Source organism: Elaeis guineensis, chromosome 4, assembly GCF_000442705.2.
Source record: "Elaeis guineensis isolate ETL-2024a chromosome 4, EG11, whole genome shotgun sequence".
NCBI classification, from domain to species: domain Eukaryota; kingdom Viridiplantae; phylum Streptophyta; class Magnoliopsida; order Arecales; family Arecaceae; genus Elaeis; species Elaeis guineensis.
The window spans coordinates 34,762,329-34,789,250 of NC_025996.2; the positions used below are offsets into that span (position 1 = coordinate 34,762,329).

Sequence of the window (26,922 nt, forward strand, 5' to 3'; positions counted from 1 at the left end):
CAGCCGTACACGCGTCCCAGGAAACTAACGGCGGAAATCTCGACCGCCATCCCAACTAACGGCCGACTCAAGCGGAAACGGAGGCGGATACCGAGACGCCGCGGGGCGGCAGGAAAGACGGGCGGCCGGGCGGCGTGGGATTCAAAAACGGGTAGCGGCGTGACGCTTCAGCACCTCGTGGCGTCCGCGATTATTCCCCGCTCCACGTTGTGAGAGTCACGTGCAGTCGGCCAACCCGAGCCAATAAGGAATCACCACGCTCGTGACTTTGGACACGTGGCTTTGTTTTACTGACTGGTGTGGGTGCGCAGAGTGCGTGGATCGGGAACCTAAAGGTTTCTCGGCCTCGCGGTTATCCCTCTCATTCTTGTCGTTCTCTTCTTTCGTTCTCTCCGAGAGGCGTCTTGAAACCGTTTCCATATCTCCTCCCGTTTCAAGAAACCAGAGCCTTGCTTTCTCTTTCTATCTCCCCGTCGCTGCCGCCTTTGACGTCAGATTGCTTGCATCAGAAGTAAGTTGGTTCTTCGATTGGGGAGAGCTTTATGGCTTCTTTCTGTACTTTTTATGGGATTGGAGTGCCGAATTTGGTTTCTTTTAAGCAAAATACGATTGTTTGATGGTTTGGGTTTCTGGATTATATGTGTAGTTTCTTTGGATTGATTTCTTTTATCTTTTGCTGTCTGTTTCTGGTTCTTTGATTTGATGAGGTGTATTTCTGGGCTATTATGTTGGAATCGATTCGTTATCGTTTTCTTGTTTGTCTTTTAGGTTTTTGATGCGGTTCTTGCAATAAGGTTATGATTTTTTCCACTTCAAGATCCGTTTATTTGAAAGGATGGCGATAAAATTGATTAATTTAATGGAGTTCTTGACCTGTAATGCGAATCGTTCCGGAATTGATAAATATCTGGGTTTCTTTTTGCCACAAACGATTTTGGTGGAACTATAATGTTTAATCTTATCTGCTAATGATTTTGTAGAAGTTCCATCCGTGCAGATAATTCGAAACCTTTGCAGGAAACAGTTTCTTTTTCTACCCACCAATCTTTCAATTGATTTCGTGTTTGAGCAAAAAACCCGTTTGAGATAAGGGCCGCAGATTTATGGGCTAACAAAATTGAATTGGCATGCAATTTGTTAGTGATCTCCTCCTGCTTGTTTCAGGAAAAAGGATGAACTAAAGTAGCCCCCTTTTTTGGAGAGGAAATTAGGTTTTTGACTTGGGCTTGATTTAAGATGTGTATGATTTATGATAACCTAGAATGTGAGAGTTCATCTGGCGTTTGTTCAGTTAGAATTTAGAATCAGTGGATCCATCTGAGGCTCTGAGACAGTTCGGTGGGCTGATCACTTTGGAGAAAAGTCCGAAAAGGGACAATCTTTGACAAAAGGTGTGGAAGTTTGATTGTAATATTGTTGCTTTTTCCTTTTGTTCTATTCATATGTACTACTTGGGTTTGAGATAGTTTGGGTAAGTTGTTCATATTCCTTGATTAGCTAATGTTTCAGTGGCAAGTGGCTTAAGTTGTGAGGACCCTGCTGCAAATTTGAATGGTTAAGAGAAAAATAAACCCTTTCATGTGTTTTTTTTTTTTGGGTTGGGGGTTTTGGGGTTTGGGGGGGGGGGGGGGGGGAGTGCGGCGTGTATGGGGGCTGGAGGTGGGTTTTGATAGCACTTTTGTTTATGCTTTATCTTCTTTTTTAACTTTGAAAGTTTTCTTCCAAGAACATAAATTCCTTTAAGCCAGCAAACAACACAATTCTCTATAGCGAATCTTTAATTGTAACTAATGTTCTTACATAGCTAGGATAGGATCATTATGGATTAAAGATTGAAGTTCAATCCAATATGGTCAAGAATTTATAATTAATGAAGAGTGGGAGTAAGTAGGGACTGTGCCATAGATGAAAAGGAAAAAAGATAAATTAGAAACAACACAGAAATCCTGTAAAACTCACTAAAAGGCATTGCCAAAAATAAATTGAGGGGAAAAAATCAGAATCTCACACCAAAAATCAATGCGGGGAGGAAAAGGCAAAGATTATTCTGGGGGCTGGAGGTGGGTTTTGATAGCACTTTTGTTTATGCTTTATCTTCTTTTTTAACTTTGGAAGTTTTCTTCTAAGAGCAGAAATTCCCTTAAGCCAGCAAAGAACACAATTCTTTATAGCGAATCTGTAATCCTACCTAACTAATGTTCTTACAAAGCTTGGACAGGATCATTATGGATTAAAAATAAAAAATAAAAAATAAAAATAAAAGTAATAAAAATAATAACAATAAGTATTAAAAATAATATTTTTTAATATAACAAATTTTATTATTTAAAAAATTAAATAAATAGTTTAAAATGCTAAATTAATAATTTGATTTAAAGATATTTTGAAAATTTGATATTATATTACCAGTAATCTGATTGTCATACCAAATATGTCAATCAAGATTTTCAGTAATTTTACTACAACATTACCTGTGTGTACCAAATACAGAAATCAACATTATTGGCAATCTATCTAGATTGCAGGTAATCCAGATTACTAAGTAATCCAGATTACCGCTACCGGCAATATACCAAACGCAATCTAAGTTCAATCCAATAAGGTCAAGAATTTATAATTAATGAAAAGTGGGAGTAAGTTGGGACTGTGTCATAGATTTAAGAAAAAAAAGAAGATAAATTAGAAGATGAATTAGAAACAACACAAAAATCCTGTAAAACTCACTAAAAGGCGTTGCCGAAAATCAACTGAGGGGAAAAAATCAGAATATACACCAAAAATCAATGTGGGAAGGAAACGACAAAGATTATTCTGGGGGGCCGGTGGTGGGTTTGATAGCACTTTTGTTTATGCTTTATCTTCTTTTTTAACTTTCGAAGTTTTCTTCCAAGAAAGAAATTCCCTTAAGCCAGCAAAGAACACAATTCTTTATAGCGAATCTTTAATCCTACCTAACTAATGTTCTTACAAAGCTTGGACAGGATTATTATGGATTAAAGTTTAAGTTCAATCCAATAAGGTCAACAATTTATAATTAATGAAAAGTGGGAGTAAGTTGGGACTGTCATAGATTGAAAAAAAAAAAGAAGATGAATTTGAAACAAAATAGAAATCCCGTAAAACTCACTAAAAGGCATTGCCAAAAATCAACTGAGGGGAAAAATCAGAATAGCACAAAAATCAATGGAGGGAGATAAATGACAAAGATTATTCTTGGGGGCCGGAGGTGGGTTTTGATAGCACTTTTGTTTATGCTTTTTCTTCTTTTTTAACTTTGAAAGTTTTCTTCCAAGAACAAAAATTCCCTTAAGCCAGCAAAGAACACAATTCTCAATGGCAAATCTTTGATCCTAACTAATGTTCTTGTAGAGCTAGGATAGGATCATTATGGATTAAAGATTGAATTCAATCCAATAAGGTCAAGAATTTATAATTAATGAAAAGTGGGAGTAAGTTGGACTCTGTCATAGATGAAAAAAAAAGTTAGATATATTAGAAGATGAACATGGCAATAAAGGGAAACATTTTACATAATTAGGAGAAATTTATAAATAATAGTTGGTTTGTTTGTAACTCCTTTGGATGAAAATTTCAAATACAATTTTAGGTTTTTGTGTCTATGTGTCCCATTGCCAATTTATGGTCCTTTTTTAATCTTGATTCCATCCACTTTGATGTTTCTTCATAATACTCTCTGGTGATGATTTGAAGTTTATCAAGAGAGAGATACAACATGTTAGTAATTTGTTTTTTCTTTTTTTCAGAGATAGCTACTTTTGAATTTTAATAGTTTCATAATAATAACTACAAATTAGAGATATTATTGTAGCTAAATTTTATAGATTGGATATAAGTTTCCAAGATACATTTACTTGTGTCATTATTTCACCATGGCTTTTATGATGAAGTCTTGTAATATACATTTTGGTATTTTTTTTTTGTCTTTCTCAAGGGAGGAAAATGTTCTTATTGTGATGACATCGATATGGAAATTGACATTGCGATATAGTGAAAATCAACATGGAGAGATGGTTGATTACTTAGTTGTCCTATACATGAGTGATGGTGAAATTCTAATTGTTCATGAGATCAATGGCAATATATGCTATTTCACACTCCTTTTTTTGTGTGGGTGATGGTGCTGGTTGGGGAGGGGGGTTGGCATAGCACTTACAATATTTGATGGAGAGAAGCTTGAGGTGCAAAAGTACTTGTATTGAGGATCATTATCCAGTTTTGAGATAACTTTTATGGATTGTCTTATTTCTTAATGTTTGATTGTAATATGTAAAATGTTTTGTTTTTATTGATTGTATAATAGTGCATTATGTTGGAAGTAAATAGATACATGGTTCAACAAAAAAAAGGATCTATGGATTTCTTTCTAAATAGATCCATAGTTGAATGGAAGGTGAAGCTATTTTGCATGTCTCAGAAATCTCCACTTTGAATTTCATAACTTAAATAAGAATCAAGGTAAACCCATGCAATTGGGCCTATTAATTTGACATGTTATTTAATAAGAAGGATTTTCACATCCCAAAACATGTGGTAATTATTGAAAAATAAAATTGAATTATAATTAGGGTTATGCTATGATGCATTTTTTAAGGGGGGTGGTGGTGGACAACAAAGCACATGACAAGATTTCATTTGTGAAGGGGAATGCGGTCGATGTTGAGTGAAATGGCAGCAATGGCCCTCATCTAAATTTTTTGACCTAGGGTGACTGATTGCTCATTCTAGGTAGCCCATCCGTGTGGTTTTATTATGGTGTTTGTCACTGGCATGTGGAGTCAAAGCTAACTACCATCGGTTGGATGTGACCAAGAGTGGATTACCATTTAGTAAATGATTGAATATTATTATATAAGAGAAAATATTGTACGAAACCTTTGGAGCACAATAAGAAATTTCTTATAGTTAGTATGTCATCATTTTTAAGCTTTCTTTTATGAGTGGATGCCCACAAGTCCTAGAGCTTTTCTATTTGGTTGGGATAGGAAATTCCATTTTGGTCAAACTGGGGTTAATCTAAGGGACCATCAAAAGCCCATACGTGCTCAAGTATAGTTGAACTTATTGGCTGATATTTTGAAAGATTTAACGTAGTTTATGTCTAGATGATGAAATGGAGATTAATGAGAAGACAATAACATTAAATATTAAATAGGAAATTTTGTTGTAGGACAATGGCATGAATATTGCTTGAAAGTGAAAAGAAGGACCCATTCTTCTTTCGTATTATCGTAATCTTGGATTTACTATTAAAAACATAGAGATTGAAAGCAAAAAGATGGGTTTTTATGTAATAAAATATCAGTGAATGGGTTCTTTTTAGAACTTTTTATTTGGCATCATTAACCAAGGGGGATTTATGTAATTTTTTCATAGAATGTTCCAAGGATTTCCATCTCGATTTGTCTGGATTCATCTTGTATTGTACTAGAATGGAGAGAAATTAGGTCATAGGATGGGATGCATTTGAGAGGTGAGTCTTTCTAGATTGGGTTGTCTTGGTCGGGTGTGGGATTCGAGGACACTTTTCTTTTGGACTGATTCAAAGCCACACAATGACCATCTTGGTATGATACCAACCCAGCCCCAAACTAGGAGGAGCTCTAGTACTAGGACTTGAACCCTTGGTCAATGCTTTGTGGTGAAATTAGAAAAGGGTTGGGGGGGATTGAACCATAGAAAGGGTAGAAACAAAGATAATGTGAGAAACTAAAATGAAATAAGAATTTGAAAGAAAGGTTAGAAAAGGAAAAAAATGAAATTATTCTTGTTTTAGTAAGGTTTTCATATTGGCCAAGGTATAGTTTGTGTTGGTATCAAGCCTTCTTAATATGATATCTGGAAAATCTTAGCCCTTATTATTTCAATTGATACAAACCAACAAATCCCCTACTTTTGATCAATACCATATCACTTGAGTAGCTAATATTTTTTCCAATTACCATTTTACTTCCTTAAATAGATGTCTCTATTAAAAATGATTGCTAGTTACTAAATTTTCCTTAAAACGACTAAGATATTAGAAAATCCCAAAACTTTCTAGATTTTCGCACCTTCCACCTCCATCTAGATAAGCTGATTGGTCATTCACTGAGATAACCCATATCTCAACTTTTTAAAATTTTGATTTTAGAGAGAAAATTCATAAAAAAGATAGATACAAACATTTTCTGGAATGAAGTAAAAATAATAATGGAATATATTTGAGAGAAGATTATATTACTTAGAGTGAGGGTATAACCATTAAAAGTACTTATTTTTTGGAATAAATCTCCAAAGATTAATATATGGCTCATGAAGAGAGATCCTACTTCTTTAAAGACTTCGAACCATGGAATACAATACTGTCCCGTACCGTCCTATATCGCCGGTATCGTACCGTATTGATCTCGTACCGATATGTCATACCGAAGCGTACCGACATTACTGTACCATACCGAACCGCGTACCGACATTAAACAAAATTTCTTCGATACGAGGTCCGGTATCGGTATGGCGAACCTTACTTTGAATACTAAATGCTTTCATGTACACCAACAAATAAAGAATCGGTATTAGAAACCAAATTATCCTTGCGATGGTAGATGGGGTGATTCAGGTGAGATCCAATATAGATCTAACTTTGTATTCACTCATGGGATTTGGGCTATTGGTTTTGGTGGGGGCACCAAGGCTCCTTTCTTCTCGAGAATCTATGCATCTTTTATTAGTGTATGGACATCTATCTCTCAAGCATAGGTTTTGGTTTAGCTTAAATGGAAAAAATTGAGCATCTAACAACACATCTTTATAGACCAAGAATTGCAAGATCGCCCCTTTCATTTTGGGGTGATTTTCATGCTTTGTCTTAGAGGTCTGGAGAAAGCAACAAGCAGTAGGATTCCCTAGTCCTCTATTTTCGAAAGGAAGAACGTGAAGTTCTTTTTTCTTTTGGGAAGGACCATGACATTGGATCTAGTGAAGAATGCTTGGAATGGATAACTCATTTTTTGGTCTTTGACTCTCTTGGTCATTATGAGCTCTCCTCCCCCATCCCACCTTCCCCCACCACCATGATTAGAATGGGATGTGTCTATTTATGTATCTTATCTATCTCTTCACTCAAAATGGGAGTAGGTTTTAAAAAAGATTTTAGTGTCTAAGATTGGGCCAAGAGTGTATTTTAGTACTTTCTTTTTTCTTCCCATAATAGTTATTTTACAAAGACTTGCCATGATAAGGAAGAAGGGGGCATAGGCACGCTTGAAGAGTGTGGTACAATGGAGAGTTATATGCTGTGTTTTAGGAAGGTTGAATTGCTCCCAAAAAGGAATCTATTAATTCTCTCCCATTAGGTTAGATTGTAGGTGAAATCATTTATTTCATGGGCAAGGTTTCTAGTTCAAGTTCAGGATGGCGCAATAGCTCCAAGGAACAAAATAGAAGAACCATCTAACTCTTTCATGCATACTCCACTTGTTTGAGGGACATGGCCCAGTTAGTAGAGTTTCGCTCTTGCAATTGGGTTGTTGCAATTACAAGTTGGATGTCTAGTTATCTAGGTGGTAATGATAATATCATGTACTTGAACTGGTGACTCCAACGTTCGCCGACTCGGAACCGGATCTTATGCCGGTCGGTCGGTGGTACAAGTTGGTATGCCCTCGTACTGGACTATACCAGGCCTACACTAACATAGAAACGAGAGAGAACCGGGAAGGAAAAAAGCTAGGGGGGGAGGGGGAGGGAGAGGAAGGGCAGGAATGGTCTATCGGTTTCATTATGCATCGCATTAGAAAAGAGCCACAATGAATAGGGGAGGGTTGCCCCTATTTCAAACATGTGGTGTTTGCGGGGTCGATTTCGGCCATCCAGTGGCCACAACAACCACTCGAACAGTAATAGGGGGCGATTTGGCATTTCATAGGCGACTCACTTTTTCTAAGTAATGGGGAAGAGGACCAAAATATAACACTGAAGGACTATACTAAGACAAAGATGGGTTGTCAAGAATATAGAGGATAGGGTTTGCCATACCGTACTGAACCAGACAGTATGGGATGTACCAACAAAAAAATTGATACATTGAATCAATTTCAAACTGACATAGTAATAGGTGGGCCCCTGGGACAGATATCGAGATGGCGAACCTTGGTACAGGAGGCTGGTGGTTGGTCAGATCTATTATTGATCATATATAGATGAATATTTGGTGCTAAAGAGTTGCTAAAATCACCCTCATACTCATGCATAGACATTTATTACTATGATATGGTATTCTGCTGGCATTTCATATTTTCTGCTAAAGAGTCACTAAAATTACCCTCATACTGATGCATAGAAATTTATTACTGTAATACATCAAAGTATTTTGTCAGCATTTTTGTATTTTCCCCTAAACTTATATCATTTGCTGCATCGTATAAGAGTTCATTTGTTTGCTTGATCATTGACTAGCTGGTCACTCTGTAACCTTGGTGGTAATGCTACCGAGCATTTACATATTTGTAAGTTAAATATGTAACTCAATCACATTTAAATGTTTGAATATTTTCCCTGGGATTAAATGAAGATTCAATAGGATACAATTGGGTAAGTTACGGTAGGAGTAATCATTTCTTTTTCTTTATTTTGTACTTCTTCTTAGCTTAGGCTAAGTCCTAGGATACAGTAGCAATGTTTCAAGGTTAAAGAAATTCACTAGTGGTGAAAATGCAAGGATTGACTTTTCTAAGTCATGGATAGGGAACCATGATGGGACTGATAATGGGACTTGTTAATGCTACTCCTATACCACTTGATGTTTAAACCTGATCCTTGGTTTGATGTGATAGCATAGCAAATGCACCACATGGACATCATTTGGATTCTATCCTATAAACTTGTCACAGCTTTTGTCTGGAAGCATAACAAAACTAATTCTCCAATCCTTGTTCTCAATTGCACTTTCAGACCATTAGGTGTAATTGTAGTCATTCAAAAGAATTATTGTCTTTTTTTTATTTCAAAAGAAAGCTGAAATTTTCCTTGTCATGCTATCTGATTGGTGAACCAATTCCTTTTCATGCATATGATAAAGAAATTTCCTATTTCAGCATTGAGCTGGTGACAAACAGACTGCATCCAAAAATTTAGATGGCATGCTAAAAATTGAAAATAATCATAAGAATGTTATCTGAACAGGGATTTGGATTAACTTTTCCAGTATTGTGAATTATAATATATCTCTATGATTATTTTTCTTAGCTGGATGATTATATGCCTGTAAATATTATCTGTGTGAGAAAAGAGTGGTGTGCTCATTTTTCTTTTCTCATCTTGTGGTTGGTAATGTCATAATATATTTCAGGTGCTTTATCTTGTGACACTGTCTATTCAAAGGAAGAGCAATGGATAAAGATCCATGGTAATACCAGTAAAATGATTGAAAGCATTCTCTTCTGTGAAGTTCATATTGGGATTGTCATTTATCTAACACTATTCTGCAAGAAGCTCTTCTCTAGAGCTGATGATCATGTATGAGCAAGATCCAGACATCATTCGGTGGGGTCTCCATCTTCTTCAAGGTGACCCTGCTTCAAATTCTGAGTATTGTGGGACTGATAATCAAAATGATGTCAGTGTTTATAATGGGAATTACACCAGGGAATTTAGAGATGATGGTACTACTGTAGAGAATGATGAAATAATTGCCCAAGCTCTTCAGGAAGAATTTTCACAAGTTGCTGTTGCAGAAGCATCTGGACCTTCACATGCAGGTGAAGAGAAGTTGCAAGCATCTGTCCTTGCACAAGATTGGTCTGGTTCAACTATAAGTGATTTTATTTCAGGTATACAGATAGTAGGGACTATCTCTGTTATTATCCAATGGTATACATAAATTTCTGTTCCTCTTGCCTTTCTTTTGTATTGATCATCCATTTGTTATTTTATTTTATTTTAAATTTAGTGCCTCTTCATGAAAGAACAGAAGACATGGAAAGTTCATGTTCAAGCCCTGGAGAAAAGTTATATGATGGCGACGAGTACTCAATAGAGCTTACAGATGATTTTTCTACCTTAGATGGTGAAGTAGGCAAGAGGCTGAATCAGATGGTTCCTGTTCGTGTAAGTCTATTATACTAGTGGAGTTTATAAATTTTCTTGAACTATTAATACAACAAAAAAAGGGGAAAAAGGATTTTTGGGCACTTTCCCAGTGAAACATTATCTAGGAGTCATATAAAGCAGAGATTGGTGAGGCTGGAGAGTCCTGTAGTCCCTGGCAGGAGTTTGTAAATTGCCATCCGAGCTGATTGCATTGATGAGAAAGTGGATAAGCCACATGAGTGGATTGCATTGTTGAGTAAGTGGGCAAGCCTCCCAATTAAATGCCTAATTGCTCAACCTGTTTCCATGTGAATTTACATTAGTCAGTGTCCAAACATTCCTTATGATTTAAAAGCTATCTGCTAAAACAAGCAAACATCCCTTTTTTGCTCAGGCAACCAAAGAATATTGAGAGCCTTTTGTAGCTTTCCTGGGACAGCGCTTATTACTTTGTGTGGCTGATATTTTCAGACTCAAACATGTGCAAATTATTTGCATTTTTTTTTAAAATATCAACCTTAGAGAAACTGCATGTGCATATTTTTACATGCATAGACGTGTATCATGTAAGTTATTTTGGCTTTTTTTCTTGTTTGTTATATGAAGCAATTTTGGAGTTGGCAAATTACTTTATTTTCTGGTCATAATTCATAAAAATCTATTTGCATGCTAGACAATTTTGACCCATTTTTTTCCTTCAACATTGTTTATTCTGTAAAAAGATGATGTTTCTTGATAATATTGTTTGATTTATGCTGTATTTTTGCATCCTAAGAGCTGTTTAAAGATTTGCATGCTGAATCAGCAAATAATCTCTGAATTTCTTACGTGCAGCATGTCCCTAGAATTAATGGGGAAATTCCTTCTGCTGATGAAGCCACAACAGATCACCAAAGACTTCTTGATAGGTTTGCATCCAGCATTTCTTTCTTCAACTTTCTTCAAGAGCTGCTTGTATTCACTGCCGTTAGCTTTTGTTATGAAAACATCATATAAAGATTCTAGGGCAAGCTCCCTCCTTCCCCAACCACCCGAATTTCTCACAAGTATTTGGAGTCAATCTCATTAAGTGCTAAAGCATCCTTCTGGTTATTTATGTCTGTGGTAGATGTTAAAAGTGGGGTTAAAAAATTAGGGTGGTTAGAAGGCTTGCTTAGGTGGTTGGTTTGATAAACTAAGATGACTAGGATTTTGTGGTTTTCAAGAGAATTGGTATAAAAACTTTATTCTTATAACTTGAAGGCAATACAGGACCACAGCATGCTTTCCAATAAAGTAAAATAAGAAAAAAATTGGTGGTAGCTGTTCAGTTCATCAGTTGATTACAACTTGCTGTTAGGTCAGAGATTGTAGCAAAAATTGATGCTTATAATGCAACTTAAAAGAGGCACCTGACATGCCTGTTTTGCTAGATGTTTCTGTTGCAGCATAACAACATCTCCAAGTTGGTTTGATTCCAACTTGCCTTAGGTGGGCTAATATTTAACTCCTAGATGGGCTTCCTTTAAAATATCTACGGTTTGATTCCAACTTGCCTTAGGTGGATTATTATTTAACTCCTAGATGGGCTTCCTTCAAAATATCTACTGAGCAGTTTATAAAGCTGGCCCTTCAAACTAAAAAGCGCTGATTATTGAATCAGTCCTGCTGCTTTTAGCAAATTTGAATGTCATTGAGAACTCATAATTCGAAGATTTTCAATTTGTTCATAGAGACAACCACCTTATGTTTATCCAGGTTACTGACTCAGTCATAAGCATTTCAACCAAAACTTTTGCATCACCCAGGGAGAATAACTTGTTGATTTGGCAACAGAATGTACTTTGACCTACCAGTTAAACTACCAGAAGCAAGTGCCCTAAAGCCAATTATTAACTCAAAAATTGTTTCCAGAGGTTAGTTTAAATATATTAATTATAAGCAGTCTGGGATGGATACAGTCTTAACTTAAATATCGAACATAAAGTACATTGAAGTCATAGCATTTCATAAGAAGTGTTTCATGGTGTTAATACTGATAACCAATGTGGTGGATGATAATAATGTATAGTTTGGCCCTCATTTAATTGCTGCTTCAAACACAACTATTAAGACATATCCAATTCAACTACAGGTACTGCTAGAATGAAAAGTAAAAATGATAATTTATTCATAATTTACTAGTTGAATGATGAAAATCCAGAGACAGAGGTCGACAGCTACATTTTTGTGCCTAGGGATTACGAGAGATGTACCAATTACAATAGCATTTCCTTTTTCATCACTGGATTTCGCATCAGAATAATTTCTGCCATTTAATTCAAAGGATATCTTCTATGTATAGTTACTCATGTAAGCTCACAGTTCTATCAGTCAGCATGATGCTTACATTTTCTAGATTATGTTGTTATTTGGAATTTTTATATGTTTGTGATTTTTTTTTTTTTTTTTAATACATGAGTGATGGTGAAATGATGCTTACATGTGTAGGTTGAAGTTATATGATTTGGTTGAACTTAAGGTTCAAGGAGATGGTAATTGTCAGGTAAGTTACTTGACAAGCTTTTTGCTTGTTTTGTTTATTTATTATATTGTTTAAGATTTCATTTTATGCCCATCTCCTACAAAGATGTGATACTGTAAGTATGTTATTCATGGCCTGCCTTAATGATGAAATTAGTGTCTGACTTAATTGGTCTTTCTACTCAACTTAAAAAGAGTAGGTGCCTAATGTTTTTTCTGGATTCTCTTGGAATTCAGTCCTACATATGTACTTGCTGGATGTGGTGTACAGCCACTATATTTTTTTTAAGACTGGCTAGTTAAGTTTGCTACGACCATCATAATCATTGTTTAAGCCCTCTCTCATCAAATAATGGCAGTTGGCTATGAAGAAAAATTAGGACTTATTAACTTAACATGGCTCCATGGAAGGATTTTCTTAGTTAATCTGTAACCTGTTAACTTATCATTCACCCTTAATGAATTGGTGACAAATCCCCTGAAATGGAAATTTTAGTGAAAGGAACATGCCATGAAACCTAGAAAGCCAGTTAACAGGTAGGAAGATTTTGTTTAGACTCGTGCAGTCTAGAGCTATCTTTTATAGTTGCCCTAGACTTCTAAGCAGTGACATAGGGTTGTGCTCATTTTTGAGTAAGAAAATATGTTCCATTCATTCATGTTAGCAACATGTTCATTTTAAGGTATCTCTGAAGTTTTCTATAACAAAACTAGTTCCATTTATCATTGAATTGATTGCTCTTGAATTCTCTATCTTTCCAGTTCCGAGCACTATCTGATCAGTTCTACCGTACTACCGAGCATCACAAGTTTGTGAGACAACAAGTTGTCAATCAGGTAAGCCCACTTCCTACTGATTTAATTTTATCCTTTTGTAGTTTTCTTCTCATTGTTTCATTGTCATGATGATTCCTGTTCTTGGTTTTAATGCTTCATATCATGCGCTAATGAATTTTTCCTTTTTTATTGATCCTCAGCTTAAGTCTCATCCTGAGATCTATGATGGATATGTTCCAATGGCTTATGATGAGTATCTGAAAAAGATGTCCAAGTATGGTTTCCTTCATTTGGCTTTTATCTGATAAGATAATTTCTTATGCTTTTGTTTTCATCATGCTATATTGATGAAAAACAGGAATGGAGAATGGGGTGACCATGTCACATTACAGGCTGCTGCAGATTCGGTATGCTTAATGTTTCCTTGTTCTACTTTATATATCTTTTGTATATTCCTGTACTTGAAATTCATGTTTAATATAATCGTATCAAAGAACATTTTTCATGTGAATGACTTCATCTCCAACTGTCAATGTGGTTATTTGCAAAAGTTGATGAGCTGGGTGGTTTTCAAAAATATCTAGATCCTCTCCAAGTTTATGTATGATTTTTTGGAATAGGAAATTTTTGATGGAGTCTCCCTTTTTCGGGAAAGCAGGAGGAACAAAGATCCACAACCAGTTCCATAAATGAATACAACCATTAGGATCTGCTAAAGCGATGTCCTTGAGCTGGCTTGGAAATTGGCTGCTCCCGCTTTTGTCCTCCTGGTATGCTGTCCCGGTATCTGCAAGCCAGCCTGCTGGCTGGCTCTTCTCCTGGTAGATATATTTCACTGTAAAGGAAGCCAAAGAATATTCCATTATGACTCATAGATCTAGCAGAATTGGCTTCTGGCCATCAAGCCTAACAAACAGGCTATTTATAGCACATGATTTTATCAAGTCTCCCATCCAAATCTTGGTTGTGTGGTACAACTAAGAGGCAATTGAATGGCCTGCTGAGTCATCTCTAAGCTGTTAGGACTTAGCAGTATGTATGAGCTCTTGATGTGGCAGGACCTAGCTTAAAGGATCTGCCCCATGGTTCCAAAAGATGAAGCTGGGTTTTGCCAGGACTATTGTCATGATGAAGGGCCTCCATCAAAGTCATCTTTGATTTCATCAGTTTGGCAAGGTAACCAAGTAAAAGGTAATGTTGATGCGAAGGTATAGGATAGGCAATAGTTACTCTAGTAGACTGATGGAGTCTCCATTGCCTTCATGTTGGGGCACCACCTTAGTAATCAACATGCTCGGACTAGTCTGTGTGGTGGTATTCTCCTTTGTCCATTATTTGTAGAAGAAACTTTCTTCATGAAAAGGCTCTGAATCAAGGACTGCTGTACCGATACTGGACCCCATACGATGGTGGATTGGTACGGTGCTGGTATATACCGTATCGACACACGGTACGCTTCGACGTATCGATACAAATTTTTTTTTTGTTTCATTTTTTTGGGTGTTTAAGTTATTAATTGATAAACACAACCCAAAATTACATTATATTGCATATTATTGACTTATTTAGGTTCAATTTTTGAGTTCGGTAGCAGTGCAGAGACTCTTGATCTAAAATTTTAAATATATATTTATTTACATTATATTACAACTATATCATCCTAAAATTAAAATATATATATATATATATATATATATATATATATGCATTAAAATGTATCTAAATTTTTAAAGTACAAAGCATAAAGAATGATATACTAACCTCAAGATCTGCTCTATATCTAATTTCTCGTCGAGTGTCTGTGATGCTCGTAGATATCTGGATCATTAGCATAATCTGGAGGAACATCAGTCCAACCCTCTAACGAAGATGCACTGTACTCTTGAATATTCATCCCATAAGGCATCCTCTCTGGATTGTAAGACATCTCAGATCTCTCACTCAAACTCTGGCTCTGAGAAGTATCCTCAGGATGATGGTATGGCTGTGGAGGAGTTTAGGTAGCAAAATCTGATCCGTAAGATGCTTCAGGCTGCATAGGATAGTAATCACTAGAAGACGATGCCTCGGATGCACCATATCCATATGGATCATAAGGTGGCTGCGGATAATAGGATCCATAATGCGAGGATGATCCAGATACATCCATGGATCCTACTTCATGTGTAAAATCGTCTGCAGCTGCATCGTGTACTGGACGACCTCTAGGAGCCCGTCGTCTATATGAAATCGGCTCCCCACGGTCTCTATCAACTCATCCACCATGGTTCCTATCTTGTGTGGCATGTGTAAACTGAGATTCATCGTGAATCGAATATCATCTTGCGGTTGTCTCATAAACAGTGATCTCCTATCTTCCAGTTTCTCTCTGATCATCAGATCCATGACTACTACTACCAGTATCATCATCACTCTCTTTGGTCTCCGAATCTGAGACAGATTGCTCCTGTACTCTCGAGAGTGGCGCACGTGCAACTGTCTTTTCTTTTTTCTTCTTTGTGCCCCTCTGTGACTGAGTTTTTTGTGATTGGAAGGATGGATGTCTTCTTGCTGACTGCCGACATCGTCTAAATATCTGTCGCTCGAACATCTACGAGGATGTATCGACATCGAGTCATGTGATGAATGAGTCTCTGTGTCCCTTCAGACTGTGGCTGATCAGTTGGAACCTTATGTGGAATATTTTTTCTGTCCATTGTCTTGGATCCATCCAGATGTCTTTAGCTACTACACTGGCTGGTCGTGGAGGAGACTCCGATTCATCAAGCTCTGGCTCTGCTGCTGACCTGCAAGCCATCCGATGATCGAATCGTCATCTTCGTCAGCATAATCATCTAGTGTCGGATCAGTGTACTTCAGTTGTACTTCCTTCTGAATGTATTTTAGCCTCAATCTCAGATTATAGTGAACATATACAAGATCATTGAGGTATTTTGTGTTAGACGATTTCTCTGTTTATTATGGATAAAGGCGAAAGTCGATCAATTATACTCACAGCCACTAGCAGAGATCATCTAAAAAAAATACGGACAGCCACACCTCTCAAATATTCTACAGACTTTCCAAAATGAATCCACCATCCAGCTACAAAAGCAAAATTATATATCAAATTTTATGATATTATTAAGTAAAATTACATATCTATCTATGCTACTCATTATTGATATGTAATTTATCTGGATTCATTTGCTTTTTGCTTACGATAGCTGATGGGACTCCAAAGCTGTCTGATCCCTCTCTAAACTATTTCGTCTGCAAAAAAATATATTTATTAAATTTATAAATATATCGTTGAGTATAGATCGAATTCAGTTGAATAATCACATCTGTTTTAAACTAGTATACCTCTTGCAGACACAACGATGCGATTTTGGATCGGACATCATCTTATATATCATATTACTAAGAGCAGCAAGAAGCTCGTTATCCATATCTATCCCAGAAATGGTATACTGAAATCTGAATTCAAATAATAAGCTGCAGATAATTTCATAACTGATTAAGTACACTTTTACAAGCATAAAAAAATATATTTTAAAATATTCTTGAATCCGTGCTTACCGGCTATATGCAAATATCTACCTATTTGATAGTCCCAACGGTGCTCAATGATGTTAATGAATTCTTGAGTATGCTTCGATCATTCTCACTGATCTGTTTCTTTGCCCTCTCCATCATGTAATATAAGAAGCACATCTGGGGTATCTTTCACTGTCCACCGTGCGAAGCACCTCATATAATGGCTTAATAGCCTTCACTACCTTCTCAGCCCGCTGCTAGAATGACTGACTCGTCACCAAGTTCTCCACATGACTTCCATCAGTGCCGGTCTTCGCATATCTGCTCTCCTGCCACTCGACACTGACAAACATCTGATGTAAGACTGCTTTCTTCTGAAGAAGACTATTAAGCACTATGTAGTTGGTAGCAAATCGTGTGATATCTGATCTTAAGATCTTTCCTCCAGTATACGTCTGCATCAATGAAAGAACCCATGTGTGATTGTAGATGAATCTAGTAATAGTCTGGGCAATCTCCACTACCTGCTGCACTCTACGAATCTTTCAATATTCATCAACATAAGATCAATGCAATGTGCAGCATATGGGGTCCAGTATATCTGCGGTCGCTGCTCCATCAGCAACTCTTCGGCAGCCTTATATTGTGGTCCATTATCTGGATGACCTGCACGACATATACTGCTCATCCACTGAATTAATCACCTCCTCCATCAAACCAAGGATATATGTGGCATCGTGCATCTTATCTGAAGCATCAATTGATTTGTGAAAAAATATTTTTTCATCACAGTACGTCAAAAAATTAATGATGCTCCATCTAGTAGGACTGATCCAACCATCACACATCATTGTCAGTTCGTATGTAGGCCATTTATTCTTGTAAGAAGCAATCCATCTCTGCAGATCCTCCTTGTTACTGTCAAGAAGCTGATCATAGATGTCCTTAGGTTCTGGCGGATCTACACCCTGGCCGGCAGCCTCTATAGCTGAAATGGCAGATCGATAGTAAGGATTAATTGCTGCATTTGCTGGAATATGGCTGAAATGAAACATGATCCAATAGCTCGCCATATATTCTTTTTCTTATCTTTTTATCATAGTGTCAATCCTCTACTGCTTTGAATCCTTGCTGGGTAAAGCATGTGGATCCAAATCATGGATAGTGGCTCCTGCTGGAATATCTCTAGAGGACCTCCTCCTACTGCCAAAAGCTCCCAACAAAGATGACATGCTGTGTCTGCTCCCTCTACCATCGGGCTCTCTGACTGATTTAGTCCTCTTAAACTCAAATTCTCCTCCATCGATCGCTGATCCAGACCCCGATTTGTAGCATGATGGTCCAAATCACTCTCTATACCGGGTCATCTCCTCCTGCCGGTACTGATCAGCCAAGCTCGTCTGAATGGCAGCTCAATTTGTGCCTCCTCATCATCTGGAGCGAAAGCCTCTCTGACTCTCTAGAGTGATAAGAAGGTGGTTCAACAGCTCGACGGTCCACTTCCGTCTTTTTTGCTTTGTCCTTTTTCTTCGCTGCTTCTGAATCAGCAAAGTACTTTTTCATCAACTGTCAGACCTCTTGCGGATATTTCCGACATATGGACACATCAAGATAACCATCAGTCAGGTGCTGCTTCAATCTAGTCACCTCTCTTCCCTTGAACTCTGTGTTGCACATTTACATCTCCAATGATGCCGAGCCGAGAGCATCTCGCCATGATCCCAACCAATGTCACGTTCTGAATCTTTCTTCTTACTCATTTCTGCAAGTATAACAAAATACGACAGTTTAATAATTATTAAAAAATATTATATATAAACTAAAAATTTATAAATTTAAAAAAATATATGCTTCAAATAATATTTTGAATTAATTGTAATATAACACTAATTTTATATATTTTTTATTTGATAATATTTTTTACTATTTAAATAATTATAAAAATATTTTTAATTTTAAAAATTTTAAAAATATCAGGTTAGATTTAAATATTTCAATTGCTTGAATCATTCTAAATATTATTCTCAATTTCAAATAAAACTCTATTTATTTATTTTTTAAATAATTTTTTATAAATAAATATATATTAAAAAATATATAATTAATTGAAGTCAATGAACGTCATGCTCTGAATTTTTTTCTTACAAATATTTGCAAGTATAAAAAAATACGATAGTTTAATGATTATTAAAAAAATTATATATAAATTTAAAATAATTTTAATAATAATTTTAAAACTTATAAATTCATAAAAAATATGTTATATGCTTCAAATAATATTTTTGAATTAACTAAAATATAATACTATTTTTATATATTTTTTATTTTATAAATTTTTTTTTATTTAAATATTTATAAAAATATTTTTTAATTTTAAATATTTCAAAAAAATTTGAGGTTAGATTTAAATAGCTTGAATCATTCTAAACATGGTTCTAAAACTCTGATTTTTTATTTCTTTAAATTTATTTTTTAAATAATTTTTTATGAATAAATATATATAAATATTTAAAAAAGATATAAATAATAAAAATTAATAATTTTAGTGTCATCTTGTAGATCTTTCAAAGATCTATCACGTATAATTAAATCATATTAAAATCATAATTTTGGCATGATTTTCTCTTTTTTCATACTTCCTCATTCTTATCCTATTTTTAACAACAAAAATATAAAAAATAAAATATTTACTAAAAGAATAACACATTATCTTACTTCCGACAAAAATCAGCGTCTCCTCGAACCAGTGCTGCAATTTGACGGAATTTTTCTCTTTTTTTTTAATTTTTTCGACGTCTTGACAGTTTCATTGAGAGCCTGGGAGTTCTCTGAGAGCTCTCGAGCTTCTCAGAGAACTAACACCTGGGCTGCCACTAAAAGACAGCCCAGGCCCCACTCCCTCCCACTTCCCCTCTTTTTGCATGTGCCAATGTCGGTACGGTTCGGTTCACGCTGAACCGAACGTATCAGTCCATACCGTCCAGTTTTGGGCGGTATGGACACGAACCGTACCGAACCGAGCAGTTCGGTACGGTTCGAGGGGTTTTCCGAAAAAACCCCTGAACCGGATCGGCTGGCTGTCGGTCCGGTTCGGTACGCCACATACCGGACGGTTCGGCCTGGTACGGCGAACACTGCTCTGAATAGTGAGAAATTTTGTATGCAATCTTGCAAATGACCACACGAACAAGATGGACAGTTGATTAATTTAAAATTAGTTTTTTTGAAGAGGTAAATTCATCGAGGTGGACTTTTGTCCAGGATTAAAGTAGAATAAGACCAATTTAACCCATCAAATACACTTTTGCTAGCCACTCTAACCCAGGGGGTAAAATAATACTTTAAAATAGTCGAGGGCCTTTTCTTTTGTCAGAGAGGAGTTGCTTTGGCTCCCTTGGGGAAGGAGGGTGTTGAAGGTCCTTATTTTCCAAATGCAGTGACATCCTTATATGCGATCCATTTATTGTCTGTGTAGAATGTTGCATCTAAATTAATTCTTGCTAAAATCCTTTATCATCTAGTTTTAGAAAAAGAAAATAGAAAAAATCTAGATGCTGCCTGCTATTCCAGGCTTCTACCATCTGTTTATCAAGGCAAATCATGACTGTCCTTTTGTCTCTAGTTGAAATTCATCTTAGATTTAGTTTTATATTGATATATTGTCATGCAAATTTCATGGATGTTTCATTTCAATGCAAAAGCTGGCAAGTTATCTGGCCAGGTGGGAAACTTTTGTGATAGAAAATGCTGAAGAAAATAAAATTTGAACGTAAACATGCAAAATACTTATTATACAGGGTGTATTGGTGAGCATATTATGCTTATATCCATAGATAAAAAGTGCAAGAATGTTATTAGTTAATGTTTGTAGCTCAAGCTACATTACATATCAAAATAGTTGGGTTAAATGGCTAGAAAAGGCAGTTATCATGCGTATATGATTATTGTGGTTGTGATACATAGAAAAGACAATTATCTTCGATTCACCATTTTGAAGTCAAGGTTGTGTTAAATTTTTACAGGTGTTGGTAAGCATATCTGTGATTGAGTAGCTGCCATACAAGGAAAAAAACAATTTGCGTTGCTTTCCAATAACCACCTGGTTGTTTCCTATGTTAATAGATATTAACAGATAGTTGTTAGCTTATTTCATAGTGTTTCTAATGGAATGTAACTGAACTTAATCTATTTCCGGACATGAAAGAGAAAAAGAAGAGGTTATGTTGAATGATGGATATGATGTTGGTGGAATGTAGAAGGGTCCTGTCATACTAAGATGCCATGTTATACTCATTACACATCAACGATTGGATGGATATTAAGGATCTACAGTATATTTATTTTTTGCTTTTTGCAGATATCTCATGCATTTTTATTCAAAATGTCATCATTGTCTTGTTATTCCATCTGGTTGATAGATTTCAGGGGATTAGTTTAATGATTGTGATGATTGTGATTCTGCAGTATGGCGTTAGAATATTCATCCTAACATCATTCAAGGATACTTGCTACATTGAGATTCTCCCTAATGTTCAGAAGTCTAAACGAGGTATGCTTAAATTATCTTGTCAAACAATAAGATTACAATTTTTTAATTTTGTGTGACTTTGAGGAAACTTTCAGTCTTGGTAAATTAATTTTTAGATAGGAACAAAGTTTGAAATAAGTTATGCAAGCTTGATCTCAGTAGACGAGTTTCAGGTTATAGTTTCTGGTTAGTCATACAACAATGTTGCCTCAGAAACACGCGGCAATTTATTTAGAGAATACTAATATACAGTATATGTTTATGAATTTCAGTGTTGCTCTTTTTGCATCAGCCTGCTCATATATGTTTTATCAAATTATTGGACTTTAGCAGATTCATCATGATATCTTTTCTATTTTAGCATCACACTTTCACTACCTATGGCTATGACATAAAACTCGTGAATAGACATGTTCTTTGTTCCTTGAGTTGAAGATTTTTTCTGAGCAATTCATTGGTGCAGAGGTTCTATGAAATATGCTTTATGAGACGTGCTGGAGTCTTTAGTAATTCCAACACATAATGATCTTATGGGGCTTCATGAGCTAATGTGTGGTAGAAGCATATTTTATTCCATCCTGCACTATGTTATCTTACATCATTTTACAAGTACACTTACACATGGGAATGAAATTTATAAATTCTGTGCCGCTCAGGCCCGTGTATATCCCTCGGTACATCCACTGGCACCCTCTTCGGACCCTCTCCCTCTCTCTCTCACTCTCTATGTTATAGCAGCTGCCATGTCGTTAAAAAAGAAAAAAAAGAAAAAAGGAGAGGAGTCATTAGTTACCGAGACATGCCCATTTCGGGCTCTCTTCCCCTCGGACGTCCATTCCTTTGGATCCAACAGGCAACCCTCTATTTCTGTTTGTTTCTATGGTATTTATCCTTGAAACTTTGTGTTTATGTCAGAGTAGTTAGTGTTTATTTCCGAGTTTCTGCTTATTTCGGGAGAGAATGCTGGAAGGCGGTGAACATCCATGCAGTTTTATGTTTATTGCTTACCAATTTTTGTTTACTCTAAGGAGGTTTGTGTTTATTTTGGACCACTTAGTTTTACTCCCTCCAGGCTTCGTGTTCATTCTCCAATGTTGCCACTTACTGCGAGCCCTAACTTGACTGATGGTAGGTAGTCGAGTTTCTATTTATTTCTATGGTGCTTGTGTTTATTGCTGTGGACCAAGTATATACCTTGGGACATTTGTGTTTATTCTGGACTGATGTCCGGTAGAATGTGGACATCCAATGGGGGGAGAGAGCGTAGATGGGCATGGGACCCAGTTTTTAATGATTCCTATTCTTCTTCTTCTTTTTTTTTTTTTTTTATAATTTGTTTTTATGAACAACCTGGTAGTTGCGGCAATGGAGAGGGTGAGAGGGGGGGTGAGGGTTGGAAGAGTGCGTGGGTGACTGGATACCTAGGGGCAGGCATAGGCATGCGGTGGCATGTCCCATCCCATTCTATTAATTATCTGTTTTCTTGTTTTTGGAACGGCAGCAATTAACAGCTAATAGGAGCTTTGGATTCCTTGCAATTCACATCCTATACATACATATATATATATATATATATATAGCATGTGTGTGACAATGGTTTGTCTGTCAGATGATTTGTTTGTCCGGCTCACTTTTACCACTGTTTATTGACCTTTATTTAATATCCAGTAGTAACCAACTAATTCGTGCACTTTGCATAACTCAGATGCATGCTTAAGGAGCATGATTCTTTTCTCCCTTTCATCTTCTGCTTCCAGTGCAGATCTAATGGCTGGTCTTTTCTTTTTTTTTTTTTTTTTACAGTTATTTTCTTGAGCTTTTGGGCTGAGGTGCACTACAACTCAATCTATCCTGAAGGAGGTAAGTCTGATTTCTTCATGCCCTTCCTGTTGAGGCCTCGTTCTTTGTATTTTCACTGATATTTTTGAATATGAAGCATGTTGGCAAGCAAATTTTTTTACTTTTTGAGCATATATGTAAACAATTGCCTGTAATTCCTATACATGGTTCTGCCTTACTGAAGCGGGCTTGTAAGGAAGTGCAAGTGAGAGTGGGTGTGCTAGGACCAGTAGAGGCTATCGTTGGTTGCTGTTTCTCAGAATCCTTTTGAATTACTCGTAGTTCCTCTCAAGATGAGGTGGGCAATTTCCAACACTCGCGATTGAACTACATTAGTGATTTATTTCTTCTTCCAGGCCCGTTCTGGTTGCATACACGATCACCTGTACTTGGCTTATTCATGTCTGGTCTCTCCAATAACCCAGGCTACCAAAAAGTTTCAGCCTTCCAACACTAAAGCCTTTCTAAGGATCTTTATGACATGATAATTTAGAGAATGTTATTAAAATCCAAGTGGTTGGACAGAAGCAGTATCACCTTGTTTGGTGTTGGGATCTTGTCTAGGACAGCAATGAAGTCCATGCAGGTGGTCTGGTTGGGGAAGGGGTTCACAGTGTGATGCAAAACAAGCCAACTTCTCCTGTGTGCTTAGACTGATGGCTTTCAATCGTCGGAAATTCTGGCCATCTAATGCTTGTTTTTTGATGTGCAGAGCTGCCAACACTAGAAAGCAAGAAGAAGAAAAGGTGGTGGCAAATCGGTAACAAGTATTAGGAATATAAGGCTTTTCATATGGCGGACTTGTGTTATTTGACTTGTTCTTTTTCCCAGGGGAATCCTCTCAGAACAGTTCCCTTGTTCGCTGATGTAGTTGATCGAGCAAGCGCGTAGCAGGAAAGGAAGGGATACGTTTCATTTGCTGATTTGCATTAGTTCCATACATAGTTTCTGTACATACTTCTAGGTCAAACTAATGCTATTTGTTGCATTTATAGGGAAGGAAATGAAATTCAATTTATTCACTTCATTCTTTTTTCTCTCTGTCCCCTTTTGAGATGCAAATAATGTTGATTTTATGTAAGGATGGCGGGCAGACAGCACAACTGCTCCTTAATAAAACCATGTTAATAAATGGCTAGTCTTTGCGCGCTACATCCCTCATGACTCAATATTAGATTAGCATATTTGCATATTTGAGCTAAGCAAATGCCAAGACTACGAAATTGATCTCAGCAGCAGTTATCAGTAACATTTTTTTTTTCCCTTTTTGGTGTTTTTCTGATAAATTCTAGCTCAATCTCGTGTTTCTTATCGGAAATAAACTCGATATGGTTTCCCGTGCAGCTTGCCGCCCAGGAATGGCTATGGCTTCTGATGGGGCCTTCTTTATACAAATGTCTACTTTCTCATTGTATCATTCACTTCGGAAATCATCAGTAGCTCTCTTTACAACACCCTATATATATATATATATATATATATATATATATATATATATATATATATATATATATATGAATTGAACCATCACATTCTTGCTATTGCTACCAAGTCTTGATAATTTTCAAGGCTTCGTCTCTGCCAGATCGCTGGATTGGGGGGCGGGTGGATCAGCATTCTTCTGCGACAGGTTAGACAACCTATGCTATTTTTTTTTTTTTTTTTAAGACCAATGCTATCGATGAAACATCCGAGCAGGAGGACCCACTAAATCTATATGTGGGCCCATAATCGGTCCATCTGCAGCCAACAACCACCAACCTACTGTATGAAGCGTACAGACACTGAATCATCTCCTGACTCCTCTCCCGTTTGTCTGCCACTTTCCAACAGAAGCACCAAAGCCAATATTATTGTGAATATTCGCAGGCATAATCCAAACTTATCACATACCATGAAAGAAATTACATAGCGGAACATGGAATATTTAAAAGTATACATTATGTTTTTTTTTTTTTTTTTAATTAAGTAAAGATAGACATCGTTGAAGTCCTGGACCACCACAGGATTCACATTTTTTAGATACTTATTCTCTTTCTTCTTCCTTTATACGAACAAAACCCTTTATAACCCAATCAAAAAAAAAAAACCAAACCGAAGAAGAAGAGATAAAACAAAAAAGATCGACCAAAACCCTAAACCCTGAACTCAGTTGTTGTTGTGATCTCGATGATCTTCCTCGTCGGCCATCGACGGTCTCATCAGCATCGCCGTGTAGTACGGCATGTGCCGGTACTCCATCCCGGCGATGGCAGGAGAGGAGAAGCCCCAGCCCCCCATCGGAGCAGCGAACTCCACCCCGTTGATGGCGAAGAAGCCGGCCGGGGTCGGTGGAGGAGCGGAAATCGAGGAGGAAGATGGCGGCGGTGGCGGGGAGGAGGAAGAGGAGGGAGGCGAGGCGGCGAAGGAGGGAAGGAAGGCGGCGGGGTGGGGGGCGATGCCGGAGCCGGTGGCGGCGATGATGGAGGGCTCGGCGTGGCGGAGGAGCCACTCGATGGTCTCGCCGTCGGTGCGGTGCCCGAGCTCGCGGGTAAGCTGGAAGATCCGGGCGGCGCAGAGGGCCGGCATCCGCACCCTCCTTCCCCGGCCGTTCACCTTCGTGTGGCGGTCCTTGCTAGCCGCCGGCACCGGCGGTTCGGCGGAGGACGCCGGCGACGAGGCGGCGCTTCGCTTGGGGGCCTTGCGCCGCCTCTCGTGGGCGTCATCGCGTCGTTGTGGGGGCGAAGGTGCGATGGGGGAATTGGAGGCGGAAGGAGAGGAAGGGGTGGGTTTATAGAGCATCAGCTCCGACACCATCGTCTGGTATCAGAGAGAGAGAGAGAGAGAGGTGGGGTCGGGTGACGGGGTTTTTAGGGTTTTTATAGGAAGAAGAAGAGGATGGCAGGCGTTGGATTCGGGGATTAGGGTTTTGAGGGAATTTGATTTGACGGGTGATGCGACGATCGATCAGATGCTACTTTTGGAAAGCCGCCGTGGGTGAAGTCGGTTTTATTCGAGTTTTGGACTTTGGATGGGAACCGGGGAAGTACTCGGTAGGTCGAAAGGGTTTCTGCCATAGCGCCTCTGATTTCTGTCGCCTTCCGAGTTGGATTTCCGCGTGTACTGCAAGTTGCAAAGAAATAAAAACGCGTGCAAGTTTATCTCGATGATGGGCTGGCAATTGCTGAGCTTGGGCCGGGTCTTTGGCCCATGTTTCAACTAGGCTCGAACAAATAGAATAATGGTCGGATCTAGCCCACCCATAAATATTGAGGCTGGATAAGGACGAGAGAAAGGTTCGGCCTGGTTGGGGGTGAATTTGATATGAAAAAATAAATTTTATATCAAATCACCATGAACGATACAAAAAATCAATGAGAAATATGGTAAAATAAATGATGGACCTCATGTTTTTTTTTTTTTTTTTTTTTTGAGAAAGAAGATAAAATAAAATATTACTAGGAGTTGGTATTTAATTTTTTCATGCTAAATTACCGAATGGAGGTAACATGAAAATTTCATTTCTTGATGAAAATACCTTAACTTTTATTATATAAATATTATATAAATATATTTATATTGATTAATCATATTTATCAATAGCATTTGTCATTAACAAATATTTTGTAATTATGAATAAATCAAACATAGAATTTACTAATAATAACATATTTATTTATTTATCAAAATAT

General features: G+C 37.1%; 2 protein-coding genes across 7 annotated transcripts; one reads left to right on the forward strand and one right to left on the reverse strand.

The window, feature by feature from the left end:
• The first annotated feature begins 348 nt into the window (after nt 1-348).
• On the forward strand, nt 349-24,278 carry LOC105042993 (OVARIAN TUMOR DOMAIN-containing deubiquitinating enzyme 12). 6 transcript variants are annotated; one of them, XM_029263949.2, is made up of 14 exons: nt 349-511; nt 1,165-1,391; nt 9,347-9,403; nt 9,501-9,827; nt 9,947-10,104; nt 10,921-10,994; nt 12,556-12,610; nt 13,351-13,425; nt 13,566-13,639; nt 13,724-13,772; nt 21,349-21,433; nt 23,216-23,272; nt 23,964-23,997; nt 24,083-24,278. In XM_029263949.2, exons 4-14 carry the CDS (start codon nt 9,506-9,508, stop codon nt 24,120-24,122), a joined length of 1,023 nt encoding a protein of 340 aa, XP_029119782.2. In that variant the 5' UTR covers nt 349-511; nt 1,165-1,391; nt 9,347-9,403; nt 9,501-9,505; the 3' UTR covers nt 24,123-24,278. The 6 variants fall into 6 exon arrangements, with proteins under 6 accessions (XP_029119782.2, XP_073112391.1, XP_010918684.2 ...); XM_073256290.1 differs by lacking the exon at nt 1,165-1,391 and having other exon boundaries at nt 350-511; nt 9,501-9,540; nt 9,643-9,827; XM_010920382.4 differs by lacking the exon at nt 1,165-1,391 and having other exon boundaries at nt 350-511.
• An 832-nt stretch (nt 24,279-25,110) lies between these two features.
• LOC140856944 (uncharacterized) lies at nt 25,111-26,320 on the reverse strand. The gene has a single exon (XM_073255150.1). The coding sequence runs from the start codon at nt 26,045-26,047 to the stop codon at nt 25,400-25,402; it is 648 nt and encodes a 215-aa protein (XP_073111251.1). The 5' UTR covers nt 26,048-26,320; the 3' UTR covers nt 25,111-25,399.
• Nucleotides 26,321-26,922: the final 602 nt, after the last annotated feature.